The following is a 26664-nucleotide window of genomic DNA, read 5'->3' on the forward strand; positions in this document are numbered from 1 at the left end:
TTTTCCTAGTTTAAAGGTAACAAAAGTAATTTTACATGTGCAATGCGTGAATACTATTCACCAAATACTATTACTATTTCTGCCATAGAAAAGATACAGCAAAAGATATGACAATATATTTTAAATATGTATTTAATGACGCACTTTTTTTTTTCTTTCAGATTCCCATTTCGTTTATAGAGCAAATATTTCATTGTTACAATATCTATAAGGAACTACAAACTAAAAGGAGATAGCAACTACTTGGGTATTTAGTAATCTCTCAATAATCCTCAAATTGCTTCTGTGTGTTTCCTGCGTTGTACCTAATTGAAGTTATTAAAATTAGCACCATAAATGGAGGATGCGGGCATCGATCCCGCTACCTCTCGCATGCTAAGCGAGCGCTCTACCATCTGAGCTAATCCCCCTCTGCTAGCGTAAATGTCGGAAGGATATTTGTGCGACACCTGATAGCGTTTACGAGGGTGTTACACTACAATAGTTCCGGCGGAAGTAAGTACAACCAGCCGCGCGGCCTGTTACAGATAGGCGAAAATGTCGACCGGGGTGGGAAGTAAGTGTTATTTTATTTCCTCAACATATTCACAATACAATCTGAAATCAAATCACTTTGTAAATTGGATTATGAAGTGTTTTATCCTGTTTAAATAGAGTAGCTAATGCTCTTAGTAACGCTGGGTGAGCAATTTAGTTGCTGCGCCAGCTGGCTTCATGATAACAAAGACGATCAATGTTTACATTGTCAACACACATTTCTCTCTGTTCTTGAACAAAATGTGCTATTTTGCGTTCTGTATATGTAATATGAATAATTGTGTTTAACAAATGGTCTTGTGTTAAATAAATATTTTAAAGAAGCACCTAACGACATTCTACATTATCAGCCTTTTTTATTTTACCATAATTTCCCCCCACGTTTTTGTATAACAAATTGCATTCAGTACAGCTTCAAATAAAACTCATATTTTGAACACCTAACTAGAACACAAGATGCTGTCTCTGGGTCCGACTGAACCCTGGTCAATTCGGGAGAAACTCTGTCTCGCCTCCTCAGTGATGAGAAGCGGAGATCAGAACTGGTAAGAATAAACAATTAACGTTCATTATCATAGAACTGTATTAAGATTGAAGTATGTTAAATAATGCAGAGCTTTACCCTGTTGCAGAGTCTGTATTGTAGCTTTTGTTAATATATGAGTGCACTGTTAATCACCCGGGCTTCTTTTACTTTTACAGAGGATAGTGGCAGATTTACGTCAGTAATTATGATTAGGACGTAAGATAATAATTGGAGGATGCGGGCATCGATCCCGCTACCTTTTCGAAGCGCTCGAAACACCACACGCTGGTGACGCCTGCTGGTCAAAACTGCAAAAATCATGCAAAAAACTAAACAAGTGTATACTATATTAAATGCAATCAAAATAATGAAATGCCATTAAATATGAAGTGTCTGTATAACATGCATTTTTAAAATAATTATTATTAATTTTCAGGGCTTGTTTTATTTGTTTAATGGAGAGCTTGTCTAAACAGGCCAGTAAGAAACTATTAAAGTGCCCCTATAACGGGTTCATATTTTGGTTTTGGGAGTCCCCATCAACAGGTTGACATGCATGCAAGGTCAAAAAACACTTTCATTGTCTTATAATATGCATTTATTTTTACCTTATTTGCTCAGTGACTCTCAAACGATTCGCTCAACGCTTCCAAACCCCTCCTTTGCGTGACGCTAATCTGCGGTGAATGGTCCGATTGGTCTCCTTTTCATTGTGTCTCGCCTGTAATCAATGCCTGATAAAGCAGCTGAGTGCAGTGCTGCTTTGTGTACAGTAGGCATGGGCCAGTATGAGATTCTGACGGTATGATAACCTTAGATAAAAATATCACGGTATTGCGATTACAGCTCTAAAATATGTTATTTTTAAATGTCTGGGTAAAAAACAACAACGTTTTTTTCCACTGAACGCAATACATTTTATTTTTAAGAAACATATAGAACATTTTGGAACGGTAAACATGTCAGGTTAAATAATTAATATAAATAGTTGAATTCTTGTTAATTAAATTACGTGCAGTCACTTAAGTGTGCCTAAACCTGCAGCTCAACAATAATCATAACATAAATAAATTATTTTCTGTAAAAAAAAAAATCCTTCTAAATGAGAAAAATTTAAAAATGCAGCCACTTAACCTAAACCTACTCAAAAACATTTCTGTAAAAAATTAAAAATGCAGTCATTAAACCTGAAGCTCAACAAGGTTTTTGGAGATATGCTCACTTTCTACACATTCATCAAGTTATGTGCGGTGAGGTACAAAGATGTGTGCACATACACATAAGGAGAGCGCGCGCGAGTGTGTCACACACACACACACACGGACGGTCTCTCTCCGTATAATACTCAAACAGTAGCAAAGACACATGAGCCAGCAGTTTGTTTCTTTTTTTTAAATGACGTGATTTTGAACAGATGTAAACAATGGTGGTTTACTGCTTTTTTTTCTTTGCTTGATTGTGTTTATGGGGTGCAATATAACATGTCATCGTGTTTCGTTTGTTAAAAAAACGCCTTATTTTTCATATATTTCACCTTTATTGTAAGCCGCTTTCTCCTCTGTTATTTGAACGACCGGTTGACTTCCTGATTCTCTGAAACCACTCCCTCAGAAACGGGCAATGGGCTCAGATTGGTTAGTTGGGCCGGTGTGTTGTGATTGGCTAAACTGCGTACTGCACATTGTCCGGAAACTTCACGCCCATTACCTTCACGGGCGACAGTCGCATGTGCTCCGGTCAAATGTAAATAATGGTGTCAATGTTGCCGTCTCAGTTTGAGCCAGAATCAGACCCAGAAAGCGGTAATGAAGAGAGTCGAGCAGAACTTCCGCAAGCACGGCTCTTACGAACATTTCTGAATGAAGTTTGCTGTCGTGATTACATATGATTTTTTGAAGTTTGTACACGTTTGTCTTATACACACAAAATAGCATCGAACTAACTGGCTACTAAAGCCAGCGTTGGCATTTGTTTACGTCCTTGATAAAACTAAAACATTACGTCTGAAATTATACATGCAAATACATTTAAAATGATGAAATCTTACTTGCAGGTTGTGGCCCAACAACTGCTGCCTCTGGTTTTAAAGTTGGAACTGCTCCATGTTTTAGTAATAGTTTCTGTGTGAATCCGGCATTGAACTCGTGTAGATTCTGGAAGCTGTCTTCCATAAAATGCGCAGCACAGAGAGCTAAATTAGGATTGTAATTGTCAGGAACATAATCAAACATAAATTTTAACCATTGTTGACGAACTACAGCGTCCGTAGGAAGCATGAACACAGAAGACCTGACAGCTGGGTGAAAATAACACCGTTTCGACGGCATGGCTACAACTCTCCACTATAACTCTTCCTCTTCGACAAAGCCGCAGAACATGGCCTTGCCCCCTCTTTGGCATGTTCCGGGGGGAGGGGTTGATGCAAATTTATGGGTTTTTTACATATGCAACCCGGGAAGTATCTCGTTGTAGTCCCATATGAGTCGTTTTTGTAGGCATTAAACTTCCTGATTTTTAAAAGACGATATCTCCGCTTACGTTGAACTTTCAGCGCAGCAACTTTGCAGATACTGTTCATGCACCAACAGCAACATTACACACTATTTAAAATGAAAAAAGTGAAATCGCAGTAAACCACCCCTTTAAACAACCGGCGAATGGGTCTCTGTCTTGATCGAGGGTGAAAGAGGGAGAAATGAAGACGACACAGATGTATCGTTTGTGTACGACCTGGAAGTATTTATTTAGCGATCGGCGCCAAAACGTCATCTGTACTGAACATCGTTGTGATTAGTCTGCGTTACCCGAGAAATTCCCATACGGCAGACTTCGTGTTTTTCGACGGGGAAACCGCTATTTTTAACGCTCCAAAAGCGGCACCTAGTGGCAAAGAATGAATCTGCATTTTCATTCAGACCAATGGAAAAAGACCCAACAAGTGGGTGGGCAGATGGATCCTCGCGGTACTTTGATGTCATACATTGATCATTCTGCGCAGCACCGCTTCAAGTCAAACACACCTATTAGGTGCACGGCTACAGACGGAGATCAACGAGAGTAGCTGCTTGCAGTCAGGGGCGGAGTTGAAAACGGAGCCGTCAAGCCGGACAATAGGCTTGTTTGAGATGAGCAAAATCTGCGCAGAACCGATCACCGGTGATCACCGCGAGGCGCATGCCAGTTAGAAAAGTGTCCGAGTTATGTCCGCCTTGCTCTGATGTCATGCTGACGTGTGCCAAAAAACTCTGGCGATAGCGAGGCAGCTGTGCCGGATCGAGCAGTCGAGCAGTTGCTCTCCACCGACTGCGCTGATCAAAAGCATGATGGGAAACGACTGACTGACAACACAGCTTAATGCTCATTGGTTCAGACAACAGTGATGCTGCGTTCTCCTCTAAAATGTTTTATTTTTTTAATCTGATTTCATGCTATTATGTATTTAAATTGTGCATGAATATCCCCAAACACTATGACAGTGCGATCTCTGTGTGAGATATGCAATTGTTGTCATATTTTCTATAAAAATCTAAAATACATGTTTGAAGGCGAGGCGCATCTCAAACAAGCCTACTTTCTGCTCCCGTTAGTGACGCTCACGTGGTGTTTGCATACTCTATCACAGGTGAAGGGAATAAAATGCAGTATTTGTCAAATACACCGACATTTCAGAAACGTTTTCATGAGCAACAGAAACACTTTTTATATACTGCTTAATACAGCGCCATCTGTGCAAGAATAAAGTTCAACGTAAATATATTAAATACTAATCAAGTGGGGGTATATATGCTTTCAATCAGTGTTTTATGATAAACGTGACTCAACATAACATAGCGACTACAGTAAAATAGCTTTTACTGTTCTAAAAACAGATTTGTGAGCAGTATTTTTTTTAATTATTATTATTATTATTATTTTTAATGCTTGAACAACAAATACAAGACAAAAGTGCCAAGGGCACAATAACTTAAATATACCAAATAAATACACAGTTTTTACAGCTTTTTTGTTTGTACTCTCCTTAATGGTGCTTAAATAGATAGATAATTCCTTAAGTACCACAGAAAAAAAAAGAGGTTTCTGATTCCTGAATTGTGACCCTGGACCACAAAACCAGTCTTAAGTGTCAATTTTTCGAGATTGAGATTTATACATCATCTGAAAGCTGAATAAATAAGCTCTCCATAGATGTATTGTTTGTTAGGATCTGACTTAAGACTGGTTTTGTGGTCCAGGGTCACAATTTACAATGATGAATATGAAACTTAACAAGTATAATCAAGAGATTGATTATGTAAGCCTCATTTTCAAAGTTCTTGTCATGGTTCAAAAAACCAAATATTACATGTTCATATTGTAAAAGAAAGTTGCACAACACTGTCATTTATAAATCTAGAAACCTTCCACCATAACCTCTTTGTATAATGGCAATGCCAAAAAATATGATGAACCATTTCTGGGTGTAATGAACAGACTGAACAATTTACATCTATATCTTCAATAAATCTGGTTAAAAAATGCTTAGCAGGGTAACATTTATGCAGTATCTTAAATGAAATTAATTTTATTTTATTTGTAATGAGATATTTATTAGGTAATACCCAAACTTTCCTCCAATTAATATTTCCGATAAACTTAGACCAATAGAAAATAGCACTTGGTTTACTAACAGTTTATTTTTGAAACAATAAACATAGCCTTATTATTATTCTTTTTTCTAGATGAAAAACAAATTCTGCCACAGAAAATGTCAGCAGGGTGAAGTAAAGAAGCATGTTTAGAGTATGAAATACCTCTACACAAAGACACAATACTAGAAGAGATCGCTCCAATTACAGAGGCATATTCTTTTGGGGTTACAGGGAGATTTGTGAGCAGTATTGGAATTGAAGATGTTAGAAACACACGACATTGTTGTCATGTGGTGAATTTGCCCAATCGTGAAACAGCTGTGTCTTCATCAGCACTCGGACTAAATTTCTAACCGGCATGCACTGCTTCAAGTCAGCCGTCGATCGGTCTGCGCAGTGCTGCGTGAAGTCGAACACGCTCCGAACCACTTTCGGAACAAAAGATTCGCAAAAGTTTTGAAGCTTCATGAAGCAGTGTTTCAAAAGCGGCCATCACTAATATTTGGAGTTACCCAAAATAGTATCAGTTATTTTGTGTAATTTTTTATTAAATTACACTAAATATTTTTTTTTATAATTCTAAACTTGAATCACTTTAAAAGAAATAATATATTTATGATTTTCTTACCATTTAAAATGTCTATGATAATGTCTAATTTAATTGATACTGTTTTAGTAATAATAAATTAATGGTGCAGCACAACACTTTGCTACTGTATTTTCAGAGAATGTTAGTACCTTACCTAAGCAATGCAGCTTATTACAATTTTATAACTTTTTATTAATGTGAGTTTATTGCTGGCTGTGAAATATCGTTTATTTTTGGCATAACGTTTTGGCATTTCAGATCTGTTCTACTCTATGAAATGTCACATACAGTAATACTGAATAATAATAATGCCCAACAATGCTGTTCACATTATTTTCTGTTGTCATACATAAAACAAGTATAAATAGTAAACACGACCCATTAATGCTACATGTTAACCAGGAATCACTCTCACTATACTCCTTAAATCCTGATTTATAATGGCAACATCGTCTGATAAAATCAATATACATCTAACTTACACTAAAAAGCGACTATATGCAGTGGTTTTTGCTATATTAGCTAGGCTACTGTTTTGTCTGATTCAGCGCACTGCCTGCGTCTGAGTAATAAACTATGCGCATATTAACAGACGAATTATGTTCATATTTAAAAGTCCAAACAGTCAGTAAGCGACAGGTGCTTGGAAACGCTGTTTTGTAAATGATTTATTAACGATTTTGCTGCGGTACGGCCAGCTGAATGCGGTGCTTGTCTGCCGCTCGCTGCACAGAACAGACGCCGAGAGAGGCGACACTGCGCCGGGAGTCAGACCTCGCGCTCGCGGGGCAACACTGGAGACATCTTCCAACTGAACCATAGCTAAGGTTTTTACAAAAAAGTCGCTAGGTTTGTCAGTATGTACCTGTTATGGGGAAAAGGCCGCCAAAAGGGTCTTAAAGTTGCTAAATATAGTGCTAAAGTCGAGCTCGTGTGTGTGGGACGCGGGAGCTGATGGCAGCGGGCGGTGGGTATTGTTGCTGCCCGCCACAAATCAACATAATGGGAAACACTGGAGATCGTCTGTGGGAGTGTCGACGGTTCTTGAGCAGCACGAAACGCGTAGGGCGTTGGATGGTTTCATTATCTCGGGCAGATAAAAAAAATGTGTAAGAGATAATAGTAATAAAAACAAAAACGTGTCACCGAATATTCTTGGGCGGCCGTTAATATAAAGTCTGTGTGTGGGAAACACAATATAAAGTGTTTTGTAAAGAGTTAATAAATTAATTACAATTCATTAATAAGTAATCAGCAAGCATTGCTAAACAGATCAGTTGTAGTTTATGTGCAGTGATATTTTTGGCTGTTTGAAGATACATTCATTAATGTATAAAACAAAAATAAGAATACTTACAATGGTAGCCACTAATAAAAATGTATTCTTTCTTTCTTTCTTGTTTCATTACAAATTACATTAGGAGCATAATTTAAATAGAGTTTGAGATTTGAAAGTGTTCCAAAGTGTGCTTAAGAATTGGGGGAAAATCACATTTATGTTTTTAAAATTGTAAAACATATTGTTTTTATTTCCAAGTTTAGAGTTTGAGTCTATTATCCAAGAAGTTGTAAATAAAATAAATATAACTGGAGTACATTTTACAAGAAAATACTATTTCAATCTTTCTACTTAAAAATTTTGCATTTAACTTAGTGCTGTCAAACGATTAATCCCGATTAATTACATCCAAAATAAAAGTTTTTGTTTACATAATAAATGTGTGTGTACTGTGTATTTTTATTATGTGTATGTAAATACACACACATACAGTATACTTTTTGAAAATATTTACATGAATATATGTATATTCATATAATATATTATATAAAATGTTTAATATATAAATATAACATTTTTCTTAAATGTACATGCATGTGTGGGTATTTATATATACATAATAAATATATACTGTACACATTTATTATTTAAGCTAAAACTTTTATTTTGGATGTGATTAATCATTTGACAGCATTAATTTAATTAAATGTATTACTTGTTTCTTTGTAATTGTTTGTGAAGTTTACTAGGAATTTCTGAGTGAAAATAGTTTCTACACCAAATTTTCTTAAGTGTATGTCTTTATTCATAAAGAATTACTGTTAAATATGTATGATACACTGTTATATTTTTTTTGTCAGGGTGTCTGTAAGCAGAGCCATCAAGCCCTTCTCAGAGCCTGGACGACCCCCAGACTGGTTCTCACAGAAGGTTATTTAAATGAGTGACTCTGAGTGATTTTATTAGTATTAGTGATTTGCTTAGTGATTCATGTTTTAACATATCAATATGATCTCTGCAGCATTGTGCCTCCCAATATTCTGAGCTGCTGGAAACCACAGAGGCCCCAAAGTAAGTAAATCTCTCTCTCTCATTCTCAAAACATTTGTGCTGAGCTCTCTTTATTAAATATTGCTATTGTTCTCGCAAAACCCAAAAGAGTTAAATTTTATGACCTAGTCTGTGTATACAATGAAAACTAATAATCAGCATAGAAGTTGTACTTTATATTTGTGCATGGAAAGCAGCAAATATGTGAAAAAGCATTTTATGAATTTTGCACAGACTTTGGGTAATTAGACTTCTGGCTATTGTCTTAGCCAGTTAGCATGTTGTAGTAGTTTTGTTGTATAGTATGGCAACCTAAACCATCTCAGTGCATATTTACAAGTTCATTGGTAAGTTTGACATGTTCACTCCCTGCAGACGTAAACGGGGTGAGAAAGGGGAGGTGGTCGAGACCATTGAGGATGTGATCGTGCGTAGATTGACAACAGAGAGGATCGAGGAGCTCAAGAGGCTGATCAAAGACACACAGGAAAAATACAGGTACATCTTCACCTACTTCTCCTCTCGCTGTCTGTATCTTTCACACATATGTAGGGCTGCAACAACGAATCGATTAAATCGATAAAAATCGATTACTAAAAGCGTTGGCAACGAATTTCATAATCGATTCATTGTGTCGCGCGACGCGAGACGTTTGATTATTTAAAAAAAAAAACTTTAGTTGAGCGGAGCGGAGTGAACACACTCGGTCTCTCTCGCGCACGGATGCTAGCAGAGTTTGGCGCCTCATAAATAAAAAAAAAACAAAACAAAAACGAGCGGAGGTAGAGGAAAGATACATGGCGGAGGCAGAGAAATCCGTGCGACCCAAGTCATCCAAGGTGTGGGAGCAGGGGCGGCGTTTGCGTATGGCAGAGTATGGCAGTTGCCATACCTAGCCCAGTCAGGTGCTGTGAAAAAGTATCCAAACTTGAGTCGCTTATAATTCGTTTTTATTATTTTAAATCAGAGAGTTTTAAAAGTAGTAAACCAATGATAAGCATTAAAATAACTTGTCAGTAAAACTGTAACGCCATTGGATCATCGAGCTCTCAGCGAGACCTCGTAACTTCACCCGCCTCCGTTCAGATTGACGCGCCGCGCACAGCCTGGAGAAGATGAGATCTCTGCTTTTTCGCAATGCAAGGGTGAATAAATAATTGGTGTTTGAATAGTACAGCGTTTTCTTTACTCAAACACTATGTCAGTAAAGGATAATGTTTTTGTGTGTTTGAAGAGTGGAGAAGAATTAGTTATTTGCCGTCTATATCGTTTTAAATATCCTGTGCATTATGTGCATAAGCGCTTAATTTGAGATTTTGGCCAAGTGTATTAAACAACAAGAAAAAACTAAGCGCTCATATAGCTACAATCAAAGTTATATAACCTGTAAAAGTTGATGAAAGCATAATGCACTTGCTGCTTCAGATAACAGTTACAGCCGTTCTAATGACAGACAAAACACTCCATCTCCGTCATTCTCTGGTCAAAAACATTATTAACTCCATTTGAGCTTGATTTTCATATAATGTTAAATGCAAGTGTCTGATACAATACCAACGCTAACGACGCAGTGTTGTTAAATTATTAAATTTTTTGCACTCCCCCCCCCCCCAAAAGTCTATATATTTGGCAGATGTAAAGCATACATGTGTATGTTTTTTGTGTTAGTCCATTTTTATTTTATTTTATTATTATTATAACAGCTCAGGGATGTTCAAGGAGCAACATGTTTGTGCACTTTCTAAAGATTTTAGTTCTGTTTTTGAATAAAGGGTTGGAAATGAATGCTTTTCTTTTTTTATCCGATTCATCGATTAATCGAAAAAATAATCGACAGATTAATCGATTATTAAAATAATCGTTAGTTGCAGCCCTACACATATGTGATAAATGTGTTCTGTCCCTTCAGGAAACTGAAGAAAGAAGTGGATTTGATCCAAGTGGGTCATCTGGACCCTAAACTGGAGGAGCTGTGGGCAGATATAGAGCTGTAAGACAATTCTGTACTGGTTTTGCATTTGTCATTTATCTTATTGGCCTTTCATTTAATTTTTCCTATATGATCTAGTTTCAACCACCCTTGTATTGATTTCACTTTAACAAACATTATTTCACATTAGATTAAATACTTTGAGAAATGGCTGGAGCCCTATATTGTATAAAACATATTTTTATGAAATGAATGCACTCTATTTCATTACAAAAAATTATTATTATTTTTTTTAAATATTATGTATTTCGAGTGGATTACATAGTATTACACAATATTCATCAACAATATTAATTTGATATTCATCAAATTATGCATCATTTATATATGTTAAGTAATACAAATATTATAAAAATACATTTTATTCTATTTGAAAAAAAAAAAAAATATATATATATATATGTATATGATGAATGCGTGTGTGTTTTCAGACATACTTTTATTAGTTGTTGCATTTGGATATATATTTAGATAATACTTTCTGTCAAAGTTTTAGGTTTTGTTTGTTAATTTGAAGTGACATCAAATTAAGTGCATCATGATTATTCAAATCTGAACACAGACAAAACATTTTGACTCATAATCTTCAAACATAATTCAAATTGAAAAATTCAATAAAAAAACCTGCGTATGTTTTGAATGTGTCATCATGAGATTGTGTGTGTTCTCATGCTTGTCAGAAAGAGGAAGCAGGAAGAAGAGGAGGCAGAGCAGAAGAAGAGGGCGACTGAGGCAGCATATCAGGGTGAGATTTACTTTCACTCAGCACTTTCAAAAGTTAATGCCTCCAGAAAAGACAGTTTTTAAAAAAAATTATATTAACTTAGCAGTGTAACATATTGCTGATGTACATGCAAATGATATTAGTTTACCAAATGCAAATATTGCATTTTTAATACTAGGAAATTTCAGTTTTTATTACTTTGGGCTTGTTTCTTGGCAGTGAAATGTTTATTTTGCATAAATACATTAAATGCATTTATTTTACATAAAAACAATAATGCATTTTTCTCTTTCTTTCCAGTTCGTCAGGCAGCTAAAAACACACCAAAGAGAGTTCCCAGCGTGACAGTACGTTCTCCACCCAGTGCTAGTTCTCCCAGCATGGAGGTCTCGCAACCAGACACACTGCAGCCAATGACGGATGAATCCTGTGGCAGTTCCATGGTGAATTCCTGTGGCTTTTTTTTTTATTAACATTTAAACTTAAATCTGCAGTCCGTAAGTTTTGCCTCTTTGTCACCATCTCTGTTTGAAAACCTGGAATTGCAGCTCTGTGTGGAATTATCTTCTGTGCATGGGGTTGTGCTCCGGCACGGCTGCAGCGTGGATGAATATAATGTTTTGAGGAGTATGTGTGTCAGTTTGTCAGTCACCGCACCAGTGTGGATACTTAGGAATCACAGATTCTAGCCTACATCTTGGAATATATGACCCAAATAAGAATTTTCACCGTATATTGCCATCTGAACAAGGAAGTAATAAGTCTGCCACGTTTGTTCTGACCAACTAAGGAAAAAAGCATTACAATAAATCGCGCTACCAATGGTGATTAAATCTAAAGATCAGTTAGCTCACATCACACCTAACCGTGCAAATTATTATTATTGTTATACTTTATTCTCAAATTATTAATGTTAACAACATCAGCATTGCGTGACAATGAGTATAGTGTGTATTAGCATGTAGATTTCAATTTCTGTACAGTCTAATCTAATTGTCATGCCATTCGAATTTCATATTAAGAATTTCTTTTAACCCAAAAGCAAGCTATGCTCCCTTCGAACTGGTTGTCTTTAAAATACAAATCTTGTGTAATCCCAGGCTATCTGTAATCAGAAGCACATTTAAAACTGGAATATAATTTAATTTCATAAATGCATAATCCTTTCTGGATTACAATCCACCATCAAAATGATACATTTAATTCTAGCTGCTGTGAGAAAAGGCTATAAACGATCTGTCACCTGCAGGATCCTCACATGCGATTGCCTATTAGCCGGGACAACTTCTTTGTTTTCAGACGTGGCGTAATGAAGCAGTGACATGCTCGAATTTCCCGCAAAAACCTACCCGTACCATTCAAATTAGAAAACATTATTATAAGCTAACCTTTGTGAATCGGGCTAAAGTAAGGTGATAGTTTTGAATACTGGCTGGTTATGTACTTGCTCAAATATTGATTTCGGATCATTTTTAACCCAAAAAAGTTACGGACTGCCGCTTTAAAGTTGACTCTAATAAGAGGTCATACTCATGATTTCTCCATCTAGGCTCAAGGACTGACCGTCTTCATGCCTATGTCAGAGGTCACGGGTCCAGGGCCCAAAGAGTCAGGTCTGGCCCCTATGGTAGATGACTCCCCGCAGAAGAAGCACCTTGCCCCAAAAGCCACACCACCTCCCTCCCCGCTGCTGTCTGAACTGCTGAAGAAGGGCAGTCTCATCGCTGCTAGCTCTAGACTGGTGAGTGTGGGATACTGTAAAACACTCAATGTTTAAACCTTTGGATTAAAGGTGCATGTCACCGCAAACAGAATTTTGCCTGTGTCATGTCCCAGACCCATTTTCCATTTCTCAACTCTACATTCATGTCTACTTTATGTTGTCCTGTAAACATACTCTAACATTCACAATGAAAAGCTCCCTCTTCAGGCCAGCCCATTTATACTAACTAAACTGCAAATATGGACAATCAGAAATTCTGATATTTACATCACAAAGATTAGCACATTAACATTTAACAACAAAGGTTTATATTGAGTATTCTGCATTTTGACAAGGGCCAACTTTAGTAGTAAGTAGTAGTAAGTTTAGCCAGTCATAACAGAGTAAATTTCTATATGAAAGTTTTAGGGGCCCTTTACACCAAACACTTTTTTAGATTGTGCTTTGCTGCTTTTCGGTTGTTTGTAAATATCCACTAGACGGCATTATTTGCAATTCCTTTGCCCTGCATTTATGTGAACAGCATTTTTAGATGTGCTGCGACAAAACCACATGTTTACTAATATGAGTCAGAGAGCAGGTCGTATATCTAGTGTTGTTTTAGAATTGTTATATTTTTGTTATATATATATTTATTACTCGTTTTATTAGTAGTTTTCTCATATTAGGCAAGATTTAGAATTTTTATGCAAGGTTTTTCATCGAATATTTAGGCTATTTTTATTTTATTTTATTTTATTAAAAATGCTTCATAAATAGTGTTCTTTTTAGTTAACGATAATAACCCAGTGTAGAAACTAAACTATGATTGTTTTTGGTGCAAGAAACCTTGACTAACATACATTAAAAGTGGCGAATGTGTTTGTAGATTTTGCGAATGGTTTCTCATTTTGTTCCCTGCGTGTCTGTTGGGCAGGTGGTTGAAGGTGACGTGGCCACAGGTTTGAGTAATGGGTCTCATGGACTTGAGCTTCACACTGCTGCAACCGCTCTTCCTGCTAATCAAGACATTACAGCTGGTAAACAAATACACACTTTTCTTTCTGTATGTTTTAAATGTGCGTTTTAAATGACTCTCTTCAACATTTTCTTTGTCATTGAACAAACTGAATTTTGAGTTATGCGGTTTGTTTTGGTTTGATTTTCTTTAGCTCAATTCTTTTGCATTTTTACCATGCATCCTGCATGCAAGTTTTAGATTTCATGCTCTCTGTAGTACATTATTACCGTCTAGTTTGATTATTGTGAGAGTAGCTGTGTGCTTTAGTGTGTGTGTCTGTAGCGCTATATGTGTGTGTCTTTGTGTCAGATGCTCCTACGTTATCTCGTCTGTTGGAGAGCGCCACCCCAACGCAGCAACCTGTCAGTGCTGATCCCCCTAAGCCCCCCACAGTGGTCCCCCCAGCCCCGGACCTCCTCTCTGTGCTCAAAACAGGTCTCTGATCTCTCTGATTTCCTCTCTTCAGCACTCTCTCTGTAGAACAGTCAGTCTGTTTTTGCTCAGGCAGTCTGTTTCCTGTTTGTGTGATGTGATGTGTAGTTCGTTTTCATTCAATCACAAATCACTCAGACTGCACGGGCAGTGCTAGAGTTCATGGATTATATTCTAGAATAACAGTTAACAAAAAGTTTGTGGTCGACAAGATTTTTTTTTTATGTTCTTGAAGAAAGTCTCTTATGCTTATCAAGGCTGCATTTATTTAATCAAAAATAGAGTGATACTGTGAAACTTTAATACAATTTAAAATAAGTCTTCAGTGTCTCATGATCCTTCAGAAATCATTCTAATATGCTGATTTGCTGCTCAAGAAATATTTCTTCTTAATAACAATGTTGAAAACAGTTCATATTAAAATTAAATATATATATTGTTTTTTTGTGCTTTTTTCAGGATTCATTTCATAGATAAAAAAATAAATCTTTTGAAACATTATAAATGTATTTGTCACTTTTGATCAATATAATGCATCTTTGCTAAATAAAAGTATTAATTTCTTTCAAAGTAATGGCACTGACTGCAAAGGCCAAATTCACCTTTTAAAGGGTTCAGCCAAAAATCTAAATTCTGTCATTTACTCAACCTCTAGTTTTTCCAAAATGGCATGAGTTTTTTTCTTCTATTAAACTCATAAGAAGATATTTTGAAGAATGTTGGTAACCAAACGGTAGCCATTGACTAGCCATAGTATTTAATTTTTTTCCCCATGCTATGCAAATCAATAGCTACAGTCAAACAGTTAATGGTAGCTATTCACTTCCATAGTATTTTTTTAAGTCAATGACTTCTGGTTTGGAACAGTGATGAGGGTGAGTAAATGATGACAGAATTTTCATTATTGGGTAACCTACCCTTTTAAAAACGTTGTGGTTTTTCCTTTTAAAAAGAGTCATTACTTCCTCTTCAGAGCACTCATGAAAGAAATGAACCATAGTAAGAGTCTAAGCGATGTGTTTCCTGTTGTGTTTAGGAGCTGCAGCCATTGCTGAAGGTTCTGGAGTAGAAGCGGTAATGGCAGGGTCGTCCACACCAGCGGAGGTGGAGGGGAAGGAGGCAGAGCTGGTGGAGGACACAGTGGTGTCAGTGTCATACATGGCTCATGAACTGGACCTAGAGACAGTGGGAGATATCATTGCAATCATAGAAGAGAAGGTATATGCACACAGACACCTGTGTATGGTTGTGATGGTGCGATTGGTTGTTACTTGTAGTGTCAAAGGGATTTACTTGCCCTCAAGTTGTTTCAACTCTCTGAACCACCAAGTGCTTTCACAGTTCCCTCCATTTTTTTTTAAAAGACTCTTAAAACAGAAAATAGTTATAAAGCTTTTCCTTTCTGTTGCCAAATCTGAAATGAAGTAAACTAATATATCTGTCTCAGGTGGACGATCCTGTGGAGGCTTTGGATGCAGCCGCAGTGGAAGCGGCTCTCTCTCTCTGCGAGGACCCAGCAGTTGGTGGCCACCCCCTCACCAGCCCTTGGGAGTCACAGACCTTTAAGGCAGCCGAACCAGAGCCCATCGTCCAGCAGAGTCCTGCCCCAGCGGTCACACAGAGCTGCCCTGACCCTGCGGGTGTGCAGGGAGAAATGGAGGTTCTGGTAGAGGAGGCTACAGAAACCGAAGCAGTTGACGAAGTGACAGGGGACATTGTGGCGCCTGCTGCCCCTGACACTGAGCAGAGCCAGGACTCTGAGGTTAAGACTGAGGGTGAGAGGGAAGGAGAGGGAGAGGGAGAAGGTGGGATGGAGGAAACGCAGCAGGAGAACAGAATCCCAAGTCCAACTGTGAAGTGTGAGGGGGAAGACTGGGTTCAACCAGAGACTGTGACGCCCTGTCTGGACTCAGAAGACAGCTCAGCCTCGGCAAAAGACACAAAGGTATCAGCAAACAGCAGCAAAAATGAAAACTGTCTTTATATACATGTGTTGTTCTTTTGAACTTTCTATTAATCTAAGAATCCTGATCAAAATGTATCATGCTTTCCACAAAAATATGAAGCAACACAACTGTTTTCAACATTGATAATAATAATAAGAAATGTTACTCAGCATATTGGAATGTATTTGTGAAGGATCATGTGACACTGAAGACTGGAGTAGTGATGCTGAAAAAAAGCTTTGCCATCACTGGCAAATAAATATAAAAGTTATTTTAAATTGTAATAATAGTTCACAATATTAACATGTTTTCATAACATATGTTAACAAAAAAAAAAAAAACATTTTGCTTAGTCTACTATAAAACACTTAAAATTATAGTGTCAGATGAAAGCATACAATGTTACAAACAAATGTCTTTCTAGAAAGTGAATGAACAAAGACACTGATGACCTCCAAAAATGACAAAAAAGCACCATAAAAGTGGTTGATAATATACATGCAGTAACATTCAGTAACAGCATAATTGAGACATTTTGCAAAAAAGCTCTTTTTTCTGTAATTCTGTAGAAGAATTAGGAAGAGCTAATTATAACAGAAACTGCACCTTTTTTTTTTTTTTTAACCCTTTTGACCTAAAATAGGTACTTCTGAGATTTTAATGTTAGTATTTTAATAATTTAACAATAAATTCAAATGTTCTTGGTTCTCTGATGTTGGTTAATTGTCACATGACATACAGGTAAGCAAATAGTGTTTTTATTTTAAATTTTACATTTTACACTTCATCAACTCACAAACTCCCTGCATTTCCCTCACAGATTGATTTAAAGGATGAATTAGTAACACTCTGTTTAAAATTCCTTCTTCAAATGCTGTAGGAGGTGAAGGAAGAGGATGGAGGCAGTGAGGTGGATGTGGATGAAGGGATGGAGATGAAAGAGTGTGGCGATGGGGATGGAGAGGGGCCATATCTCTCAGAGGTTGATCCTCCTGCCAGTGAGAGTGAGGATGGATACGGCAGTCACTCTCAGCGCTACACCACAGCGGACTCCACCGCCAGCAGCCCTGCCTCATCACAGTTGTGAGTGTTTGTTTGTGAGCTTGTATTCTGTGTGTTTCAATCTTTCATTTGCCTTTAACAACTCTCTCTCTCTCAGCTCCATGTGCAGTGAAGATCAAGAGGCCTTGCAGGCTCAGAAGATCTGGAAGAAAGCCATCATGCTGGTGTGGCGGGCCGCAGCCAATCACAGGTGAGCTTCTCATTCATACTTACCTCAGCTGCTGTTTAATGATGAGCACTGACCTGTAGACGGAAATGTGTTGTATGCGTTTGTCATTTATTGTTTTGTGTTTCAGGTATGCAAGTGTGTTTCTGCAGCCTGTGTCTGATGATATCGCCCCTGGTTATCACAGCATTGTACACAGGTATCAAGATGAGACTCTCTTACTTTTTTGAGTATGTAGGGCTCTATGATTTTCGTGATGCAGAAAACTTGAATATAATCTTGTAATCCAGTCATAAAAATGGAATTTACTATATAACACCGAATGGCAAATTTTGGGTGAATAAATCTGTGAATAATTAAACCAAATTGAGATATGGATGAGTGTGTTTGAATAATAATAATAATATTAATAAAGCTGTATTAAAAACGAAAGCAATGAATGAATAAATGAAACGGTTCATAGGGCCCTATTGTTGTAAAAATTATAATAGGTTATTAAATTGTTAAAGTGCCTTGCATTCATTTGATATGCTTTTTATTAAAATATATTTAATTCATTAAAATGAAGTTTAGAAAAATTAAAACGGCAAACATGGAATGTGGGAAGTCCACATTCCAAATGTAGGTTTTTCCCACAGTTTGGGAAAAAATAAGATGTTTCATAAGACTGTAAAAATTTCATTTTGGTTAAATAGTATACGTTTAGTGACTTCAAGGGAATAGACATGCTTTTTAATCACTAAAATTGCTAATATTTAACCTTGAAAACATAAGTGTCCAGAATGAAAATTAAATTTGTAAATGAAAATTAGCAGAAAATGTACTCACCCTCAGACCATCCAAGATGTAGATGAATTTGTTTCTTCATCAGAACAGATTTGGAGAAATTTACATTACATAACTTGCTCACCAGTAGATCCTCTGCAGTGAATGGGTGCCTTTAAAATGAGAGTCCAAACAGCTGTTGGTTTATGTTAATGTATTAACTAATGTCAACTAAAGGAACCTTATAGTACAGTGTTACCAGTTTTTCTGTTGGCTAATTATGTTTTTGTCCTTCCTGAAATCTCCACCTCCTCAGACCGATGGACCTATCAGCCATCAAGAAGAACATTGAGTCTGGGCAGATCCGCACGACGGCGGAGTTCCAGCGAGACATCATGCTGATGTTCCAGAACGCGGTGATGTACAACAGCTCGGATCATGACGTCTACCACATGGCCCTAGAGATGCAGAGAGATGTTCTGGAACAGATCCAGCAGTTCTTGGCCACTCAGCTGATCATGCAGACATCAGAATCAGGCATCAGCACCAAGAGCCTGCGCGGAAGGGAGGCCAACCGCAAACAAGACCCCAATGAGAAGGTTAGAGACACACATGCGTAGTCACACACATACACTGAACCCACAAGTGGAAACAAGACACTGTGGAGAAGGTTGGAGGAATATCAACACACACACACACACACACACACACACACAGTGACACTATAAGGAGACATAATCACACAGTGCTTTCACTGCAAATTATTTGGCCAGTGACATTTAATAGTTTTTCAACAGACAAACTATTCAGTGAGACAAAAGAGAGCTTAAAGATGCAGGATGACAATAAAAGATATTTAAGACTGTTATTTTAGTATTATTTACATGCAACTATAGTTATTAATATTTTGAATTAGTTGTTATTTTTATATTTAATATTTTATTAATTTTGTTAGTCATTTTTTTGTAGTTTTTTTTATTGATTTATTTTCTTTATTTCAGTTCTCTAAAATGATTTTTAATTATTTTAGTTTTAGTTAACAACACTGGACTGTTGAGAGAAAAGAATGTGCAGTTATAAAGAAAAATAGCATCTCTAGAACAAATCAAGATGCTTGATCCTTTTCCAGGATATAGGCTGAGATGTTTTTCAGAGAGCAGGCTAGAAGCTTCAAACGTCTCAAGGACAGGACATCAAAGTACATCAAAGAGTCTGTGGACATCTGAAGTGAAGTATTGCGGACAGTGAAACGCTGTAGGAAGAGCGAGCTCAGAGTCATAGAAAGGAAAGGAAAAAACAGCTTCCTGTGCATCACAGCATGAAGCTTTATCTGTGAGGATGACGCTGTGGGATTGGCTCTTATTTGTGTCTCTGTTGAAGCAGCATTAATTCAAAAGTGTCCTGAAAACATCACTTTTGCCTCTAACTATCGGCTGGCAGTGGCACCAAACAGCCAGTACCTGCAAATTGACCTGATTTCAGTTCAACTGAGAATGAACAGGAAAGCAAAAACTGAAGCATTGTCAGGAAATATGACTCGTAATGTCTTTAGCCTACAGACTTAATGGCTGTCAATACACACAAAATGGATTTGCGACCACGAACTGCACATGACATTGTTGTAATACTCACAGGTAATCTGCACAAATTGATTTTCTAGCTCTTAATGGGATGGCTGCACTCAAATTGTCATTTCAGCACTTAGTCCCTGAGCTAAGTTTTATTTAAAATCCAAAAATGCTGAAATGCAGGAAAAAGTGTCACTGTCCAAATACTTTCTGTACGAACTCAGAAATGCAAACCTTGTATGGTGAATCTCACAAAGCCTTGTTCATATTTCACCCCAAAATGAGAAGCATAAAATAAGAACCATCTAATGTTTAATTGTCATTAAAATTGTTCCGTTTCTTTATGGCAAATATAAAATACAATGCATTTAGAAAGTATTCAGACCTCTTCATTTTTTTCATATATTTATTATGTGGCAGCCTTAAAATGGTTCACAGCAATCTACAATCCATAGTCAATAATAACAAAGTTAAAACCAGACATTAATTAACTCTTTCCCCACCAAACACAGAATTTTTTGAGTTTCTGCGTTCTTGCTGCTATTACGCATCTTCTGAATGAGTCTAAAATGTCCCGATCAAAAACAGGTGAGGAAGATGCAAAAACGAGCAATCTCATATGTAAGCAGATGCATATGGAAAATAATGCGATCATCAACAATAAACAGCATGTAAATGGAAACTGCCTAATGTTACTGAGTGAAATGTTGATCTAGGAAGTGTTAAAGTACTGTGCAAGCTTTGGGGGTGCTGATGGAAGCCATCTACTGCATCTTTGCTTTGATCATCGTGCTGAATATGATCCAGACATAGTATTTGATAAAAATGCCATTTTCTCAGCTTTTTGCTCAAAATTTAGCTTTTTTATGAAACCTGCCTACATTCAAGTGTTGATGAAAAAAAAAAAAAAGAATGCTTGAAGCTAGAATAAAACTGATTTTTTCTTTATTTTGATGTATTGCTTGTTCAGATATTTATACAACAAAATATTCTGGGGACCATGAATTTTAGCGAAAATCATCAAAGATGCTGGCGAGGCTGGCAACTTTTTTCAAAAACGCTGGCGGGGAAAGAGTTAAAAAGAAAAACCTGAAATATCACATGCAGCAAATAATATGCAGCTTTATGGAGTGTAGATGGATGTGAAAAATAATAATATAAAGCATTTTAAATCTACACCAAAAAAAAAAGTGTTATTGATTATTTCTGAATGCACTTTACCTTTTAGTTTGGGCAGAAATGGGGCCGGACATGTTTGCGTGAGATTGATCCAAAAGCGATTTGGTTTATACACGTTCCACATAGATGAATAGGACCCAAATAAAACACTTTCTGTCCCTTGCACACACTCATACACACACACACAGGTGAACTGCTGAAGTCCCTGACAGTAAGGTTAGCGTTACTTGCACTAACACACAGTCTCGTATGTAGACCCTGAGTCCTGCACACAAAGACCCTCATTTAGAGCCAGAACCACCAGCCAGAAGGAAAAGGAACAACTCCAAACAAGACACTAATGAGAAGGTCAGTCCTGTACACACACAAACACACACACACAGGTGAGAATCAAGGGCATTGCAGGTGAGAAGACAGACTTCTGTACTAACCCATGCACAAACACCTTGAGTCTAACACTCGAGTTTCTCTTCCAGGTTTCCACATGGCACCATATTTGTGGCCTAGTTGTTCTGTAAATGATTGTATCGCAAATGTGGTTATATGTAGAATAATCTAACATTTTCATAAATATGGGAGAATATCTGTCTATCTATCTGTCTGTCTGCTTATACACACAATACTGTTCAAAAGTTTAGTGTCAGTAAGATTTTTTTTTTTAATGCTTTTCAAATAAAGTTTCTTGAGCTCACCAAGGCTGCATTTGTTATATCAAAAATGCAATAATCTTTTAATATTGTGAAATAGTATTACAATTTGAAATATCTGTTTTCTATTTGAATATATTTTAAAATGTAATTTAATCCTGTGATTCAAAGCTGAATTTTCAGTCACATGGTCCTTCAGAAATTATTCTAATATGCTAATTTGCTGCTCAGGAAATATTTTTATTATCAATGTTAAAAACATTTGCTTAATATTTGTCTGGAGACTCTGATATTTCAGGATTATTTAATGAACAAATTTCAAACAGCATTTATTTGAAATATGATTTCATACTTTTTCAGCATTATAAATGTATTTTATTTATTTATTCATTTTATTTTATTTTGCTGAATAAAAGTATTAATTAAACAAAATTCTTACTGACCCCAAACTTTTGAACAGCAGTGTATTGTTTTATTATAAACAGAACATAAATGTGATTATTGTAAGCATGCAAATTAGGGTTGGAAAATGTCCAGTAAATTCCAGAAATTTTGTAAAGTTTCCAGGATTTTTTTAAATCTTTCTGGGATTTTTGGAACGTTTCTGGATATTTTCCACCCCTTTGCAACCCTAATGCAAATAATGCCTTCATGGATGTGGTCCAAGGGTTGGGTTAAACAGCCATTTGATGCTTTCTTTTGTTGAATCTGTGTGCCATTTTTATTTTTAACACACACCAGACCAAAGTTAAAAGTTTTTTTTTTATTTTTTTTTTTTTAGTTTGCATGGTTTCAGTCTCAGTGATGCTTTCACACTGAGCTGTTTGCAGTGTGATTGAGGTCTTTCAAATGACTGGACACTCATTTCATCACCATCTATTTGAGTTTATGTTGGAGTGCTGCGGTCATCATGGAAACGGTTACAACACACTCACACATACATGAACACCTCATGTCTTCATCCGGCTAACACGCATATATACACATCACTGTTACTCATCAGCCCCTCAAATCTTTCCTTTAGTCTTAGGATTCTCTTTTCCATCGTGATTCCATTTCATCCTCCTTTTCTTTCTCAGTCGTGTGTGTCTGTATGTAGAGAAGCTTCTAGGGTGACCAGATGACCTTGATAGAAAACTGCTCTGTCCTCCACAAAACTAGAGTTCAAATCCATCCCACTGTAAAAGTTCATGTTTTTGTTTTAATTCACAACCATCTGGGGAAAAAATCCAGTGGAAAGCAAATGTTTTGTTGGCCTTAAGTCATTGTATGATGTTTTTAAGATGACTGGCAATGTAAATGGTTTGCCAGATTTAAAAAAAAAAAAAAAGCGAGTCTGCAAAATGTGTAAATGAAAATAATGAATTTATATCATGAGTAGGTTTTTATTGTCAGAACAATAAAATAAGAGCATCTCTTTCTCCTTAAATTTTGTCAATCATTTTGCACATGCATGACAAATATTTTCATCTTATCTCTTCATAGTATAAAGGGAAAGCAACAGATATCCCATCCACTCTGCTCATCAAACTAAAGACTAATTAATGGGTCGAGTGAATGTAAGTCCATCAAGACATGGGATATGGCTCATAAATAAAACATCTGGTCATTCTAGTCTCTCTGCACATGTCTCTGATGTTTTCCATCTCATGATCAGGGTTTTAGAATAGTATACCTGCCGTTTGCTCCCATAACACCTGCTTTTGCTCTGTTGTACGTCTGTCTCTCTGGCTGTGTCTAGAATAGGTTTTAAATAGTGAACTCTCTTTTTCTCACTGTGCTGTTTGTCCTTCTACAGGACAGCCTCTCCATGGCCTCTCCTGCTTTCCTTCTCTCTCTCTTTGTAAGTATCCAGGCTCAAGATCACAAGATATTTCCCGTCCCTTCTTACCTAACACAATCACACACATTTATTCTCTGACACAGTTCTCTGATTGGTTAGAGCTCATTGCTCGCTTTGGGTCCAGGCTGGTATGTTAAAAGGTTGTGAATAAATTGTCGTCATTTATTAAATCCTAATTTCTTTTCCATCAAGATTTATTTTAAGAGTTGAATGGTTTTATTCAGCAAGGATATGATAAATTGATCGAAAAGTGACAGTCAATACATTTTAATGTAACAAATATATATATTTTTTTTCAAATAAATGCTTTTGTTTTGAAATTCTGTTAACCCTTAAATACATACCTTGGGACTTTAGCAACCTGGGATGTCATTCACTACCCTCTCCCTCCATTTTTTTAAAGTTTTTTTGTTTTGTTTTTTTAAAGTCAACTTTCTTAGTATTCCTCAATCTATTCATTACAAACAATATAACAAGATAAAATAAAATGTGTATATATATATAAAAAAAAAAAAGTGTTATGATTAATATTTTGTAAAAAGGTGTATCGGGTTGCTGCACAACAATAATGAAATATCTGACGACTCAATAAGTGCACAATAATCACATTTATTCCTCAAGGTGGCACTGTTTGTTAGACAATGATGGCGTGATGTTTTATTCATAATTACCTCAGCCATAAAACAAAAGAATATCACCAGCAGTATTGAACCTGACTGAATTGCTTTTACTGCAGAGCAATTACTGAAAGCAATTAAATATAAGTGTCACTGTCATTTGATGGTGGATGTGGTGAATAAGCTGCCAGCAATCACAATATTGATTTTTTAAGTAATTGAAAATGATAGTTTTGAGAATATGATCGCGAATATGAGCCAGATTATGAATGGAGTGGGGAAATGCTCTCTGACGATGACTGATGGTAAAAGCATCTGATCAAATCGAACCCTTCTATGTTTCAAAAGGTAACGAAATATGCTTTATTTTATTCTTTTGTAATTGTTATTAAAATACGAGGAGAATTTTATACCATTGCAGCAGTTCGAGATCCATCCATGTTGGATATGTAGGCCCGGGGTGCTAAAGATCTGAATATGTAATAATGATTGGTTAAGCATCCATGCATTTAAGGGTTAATCAAAAGAATCCTGAACAAAAATGTGTCACTGTTTCCACAAAATATTAAGCAGGACAGCTGTTTTCAACATTGATACTAATGAAAAATGTTTCATGAGCAGCTAATCAACATTACAATGATTTCTGAAGGATCGCGTGACACTGAAGACTGGAGCAATGATGCTGAAAATTCCGCTTTCCATCACCGGAATAAATTACATTTTAAAATAGGCTATATTAAAATAGAAAACGGGTATTTTAAATTGTAATAATATTTGACAATATTACTGTTTTTCATAGTATTTTTAATCAAAGGGAATACAGCCTTGGTGAGCACGAGATGTTTTTAAAACCATTAAAAAAAAAAACATTATGACATAATGGCGAATAATTTGTTTTTTTTTTTTTTTTTTTGTGGAAGAACTTTCCTTTTAAATGCTTCGGTTTGAGTTTTACTCATTTTTATTGTCTTCAAGAAACGACACAACGCCTCCACGAGCAACTTTTAACACTGTTAACACACTCACTCCTAAGCACTACATTTTTTTATGCTGTTTTCACTGTTGTGGCAGTTTTTTTAGCCTGTACTCTTCAAATCCGTAGCTATGTATTGCGCTGTTCTGAAGTCACTTTAAGATGAAGTGCTTGTTCTAGTGATGCACACACACACTTCCCGTTCTCAGGTCAAACTAGTTAGTTTCTCACACTGATGGTCTGGTGTGTTAGGGCAGTGAATGACCGGCTGTTTGCACTTTCTCACGGCTGGCCTGCTTCTCTGCTCTTCCAGGATGGAGGCACCAGAGGGCGCCGCAGTGCCATTGAGGCTGATATGAAGATGAAAAAGTGAACTGAGATGTCACACTGCAGCTGTTACGGAAATTCAAATAGGCTTTATTTCCCTGTTTTGTTAAGACATTCGGGCTAAGTTTAGTTACTCAATGCCTCGGTGGCTTGACGCAGCAATTCGACAGTCTAATTACAGAAGGACACAGAAAGAAGGGAATTTTTAAGGGCTTGACCCTCCTTCACAGAAACCCTTCAGTCCTAGACCGGAAACACTGGTCAAGTGCGCTCTGATTCTAGACTCGCAGGACAGGACAAACTGACCTTGTGTTTATTTGAGTTTAGAGGAGTTGCTTAAAAGTTTTTGACTTCACTCTTAAAAATAAAGGTGCTTGCCATAGAAGAACCTCTTTTTTTTTTGTCTAAATGGTTCCATAAAGAAGCTTTAACATCTGAAGAACCTTTCTGTTTCACAACAACAGGTTATTTGTGGTGAAAAGAAGGTTCTTCAGATTATAAAAAGGTAAGAAAGAGATTTTTTAAATTTTTTTTTAATGAACCTTTGACTGAATGGTTCTTTGTGGAACTAAAAATGGTTCTTCTATGGCATCGCGGTGAAGAACCTTTTAAGCACCTTTATTTTTAAGAGTGTTGATGTCAAATTTAGCAGTCATCACTGGCCTTCAAAAAAAAGAAAAGAAAAGCTGAATGTACCACCGTCATAACCACTGGATGGTTAGAAATCAGAATGTCATTTTCTAGAGCTAAGATTGAAACCAAGCCATTGTTCAAAACTAAGATTACTATCGCCTTATCAGTTTGAGATGTGGAACGCTGAATGACGGAGGAAGGAGCAATAAAAGTACGCTTTTTTTCTTCTATAGGAATGAAGATGGATCCGAAGTTTCTTTTAACTTGATTTTTGCCTATAGTCAGGATTATGGATGCTTTGGTTTACAGTTAAAGGCCTACTGTACTATGTTCAGTTTGTTTTCATTCTTTAAGTGAGACTTAATTTGACATCTGCGTTTAGAAAGAACATATAGTTTTGTACAGGGTCTTTGTGTACAGTGTTTTTGTATATTGTGTTGTGAAATGTTTTAATAAAACA

The 26664-nt window shown here is 36.5% G+C and overlaps 1 protein-coding gene and 1 non-coding gene across 10 annotated transcripts; one reads left to right on the forward strand and one right to left on the reverse strand.

Moving 5' to 3' along the window:
- Positions 1-337: 337 nt before the first annotated feature.
- Positions 338-410, reverse strand: trnaa-agc (transfer RNA alanine (anticodon AGC)). The gene has a single exon. It is a non-coding gene; the product is annotated as a tRNA-Ala (tRNA).
- Positions 411-425: 15 nt separating this feature from the next.
- brd8b (bromodomain containing 8b) lies at positions 426-26648 on the forward strand. Of its 9 annotated transcripts, XM_058798877.1 has the most exons (20): positions 426-556; positions 986-1082; positions 8420-8489; positions 8581-8630; positions 8985-9107; positions 10519-10599; positions 11280-11344; positions 11624-11766; positions 12873-13064; positions 13963-14065; positions 14356-14481; positions 15515-15696; positions 15926-16423; positions 17305-17507; positions 17584-17676; positions 17783-17851; positions 18734-19016; positions 21420-21512; positions 23610-23654; positions 25558-26646. In XM_058798877.1, the coding sequence occupies exons 1-20, from the start codon at positions 538-540 to the stop codon at positions 25615-25617; spliced, it is 2595 nt and encodes an 864-aa protein (XP_058654860.1). In that variant the 5' UTR covers positions 426-537; the 3' UTR covers positions 25618-26646. The 9 variants fall into 9 exon arrangements, with proteins under 9 accessions (XP_058654860.1, XP_058654865.1, XP_058654861.1 ...); XM_058798882.1 differs by lacking the exon at positions 21420-21512 and having other exon boundaries at positions 25558-26648; XM_058798878.1 differs by lacking the exon at positions 23610-23654 and having other exon boundaries at positions 25558-26643.
- Positions 26649-26664: the final 16 nt, after the last annotated feature.

Source organism: Onychostoma macrolepis, chromosome 14, assembly GCF_012432095.1.
Source record: "Onychostoma macrolepis isolate SWU-2019 chromosome 14, ASM1243209v1, whole genome shotgun sequence".
Classification (NCBI taxonomy): Eukaryota; Metazoa; Chordata; class Actinopteri; order Cypriniformes; family Cyprinidae; genus Onychostoma; species Onychostoma macrolepis.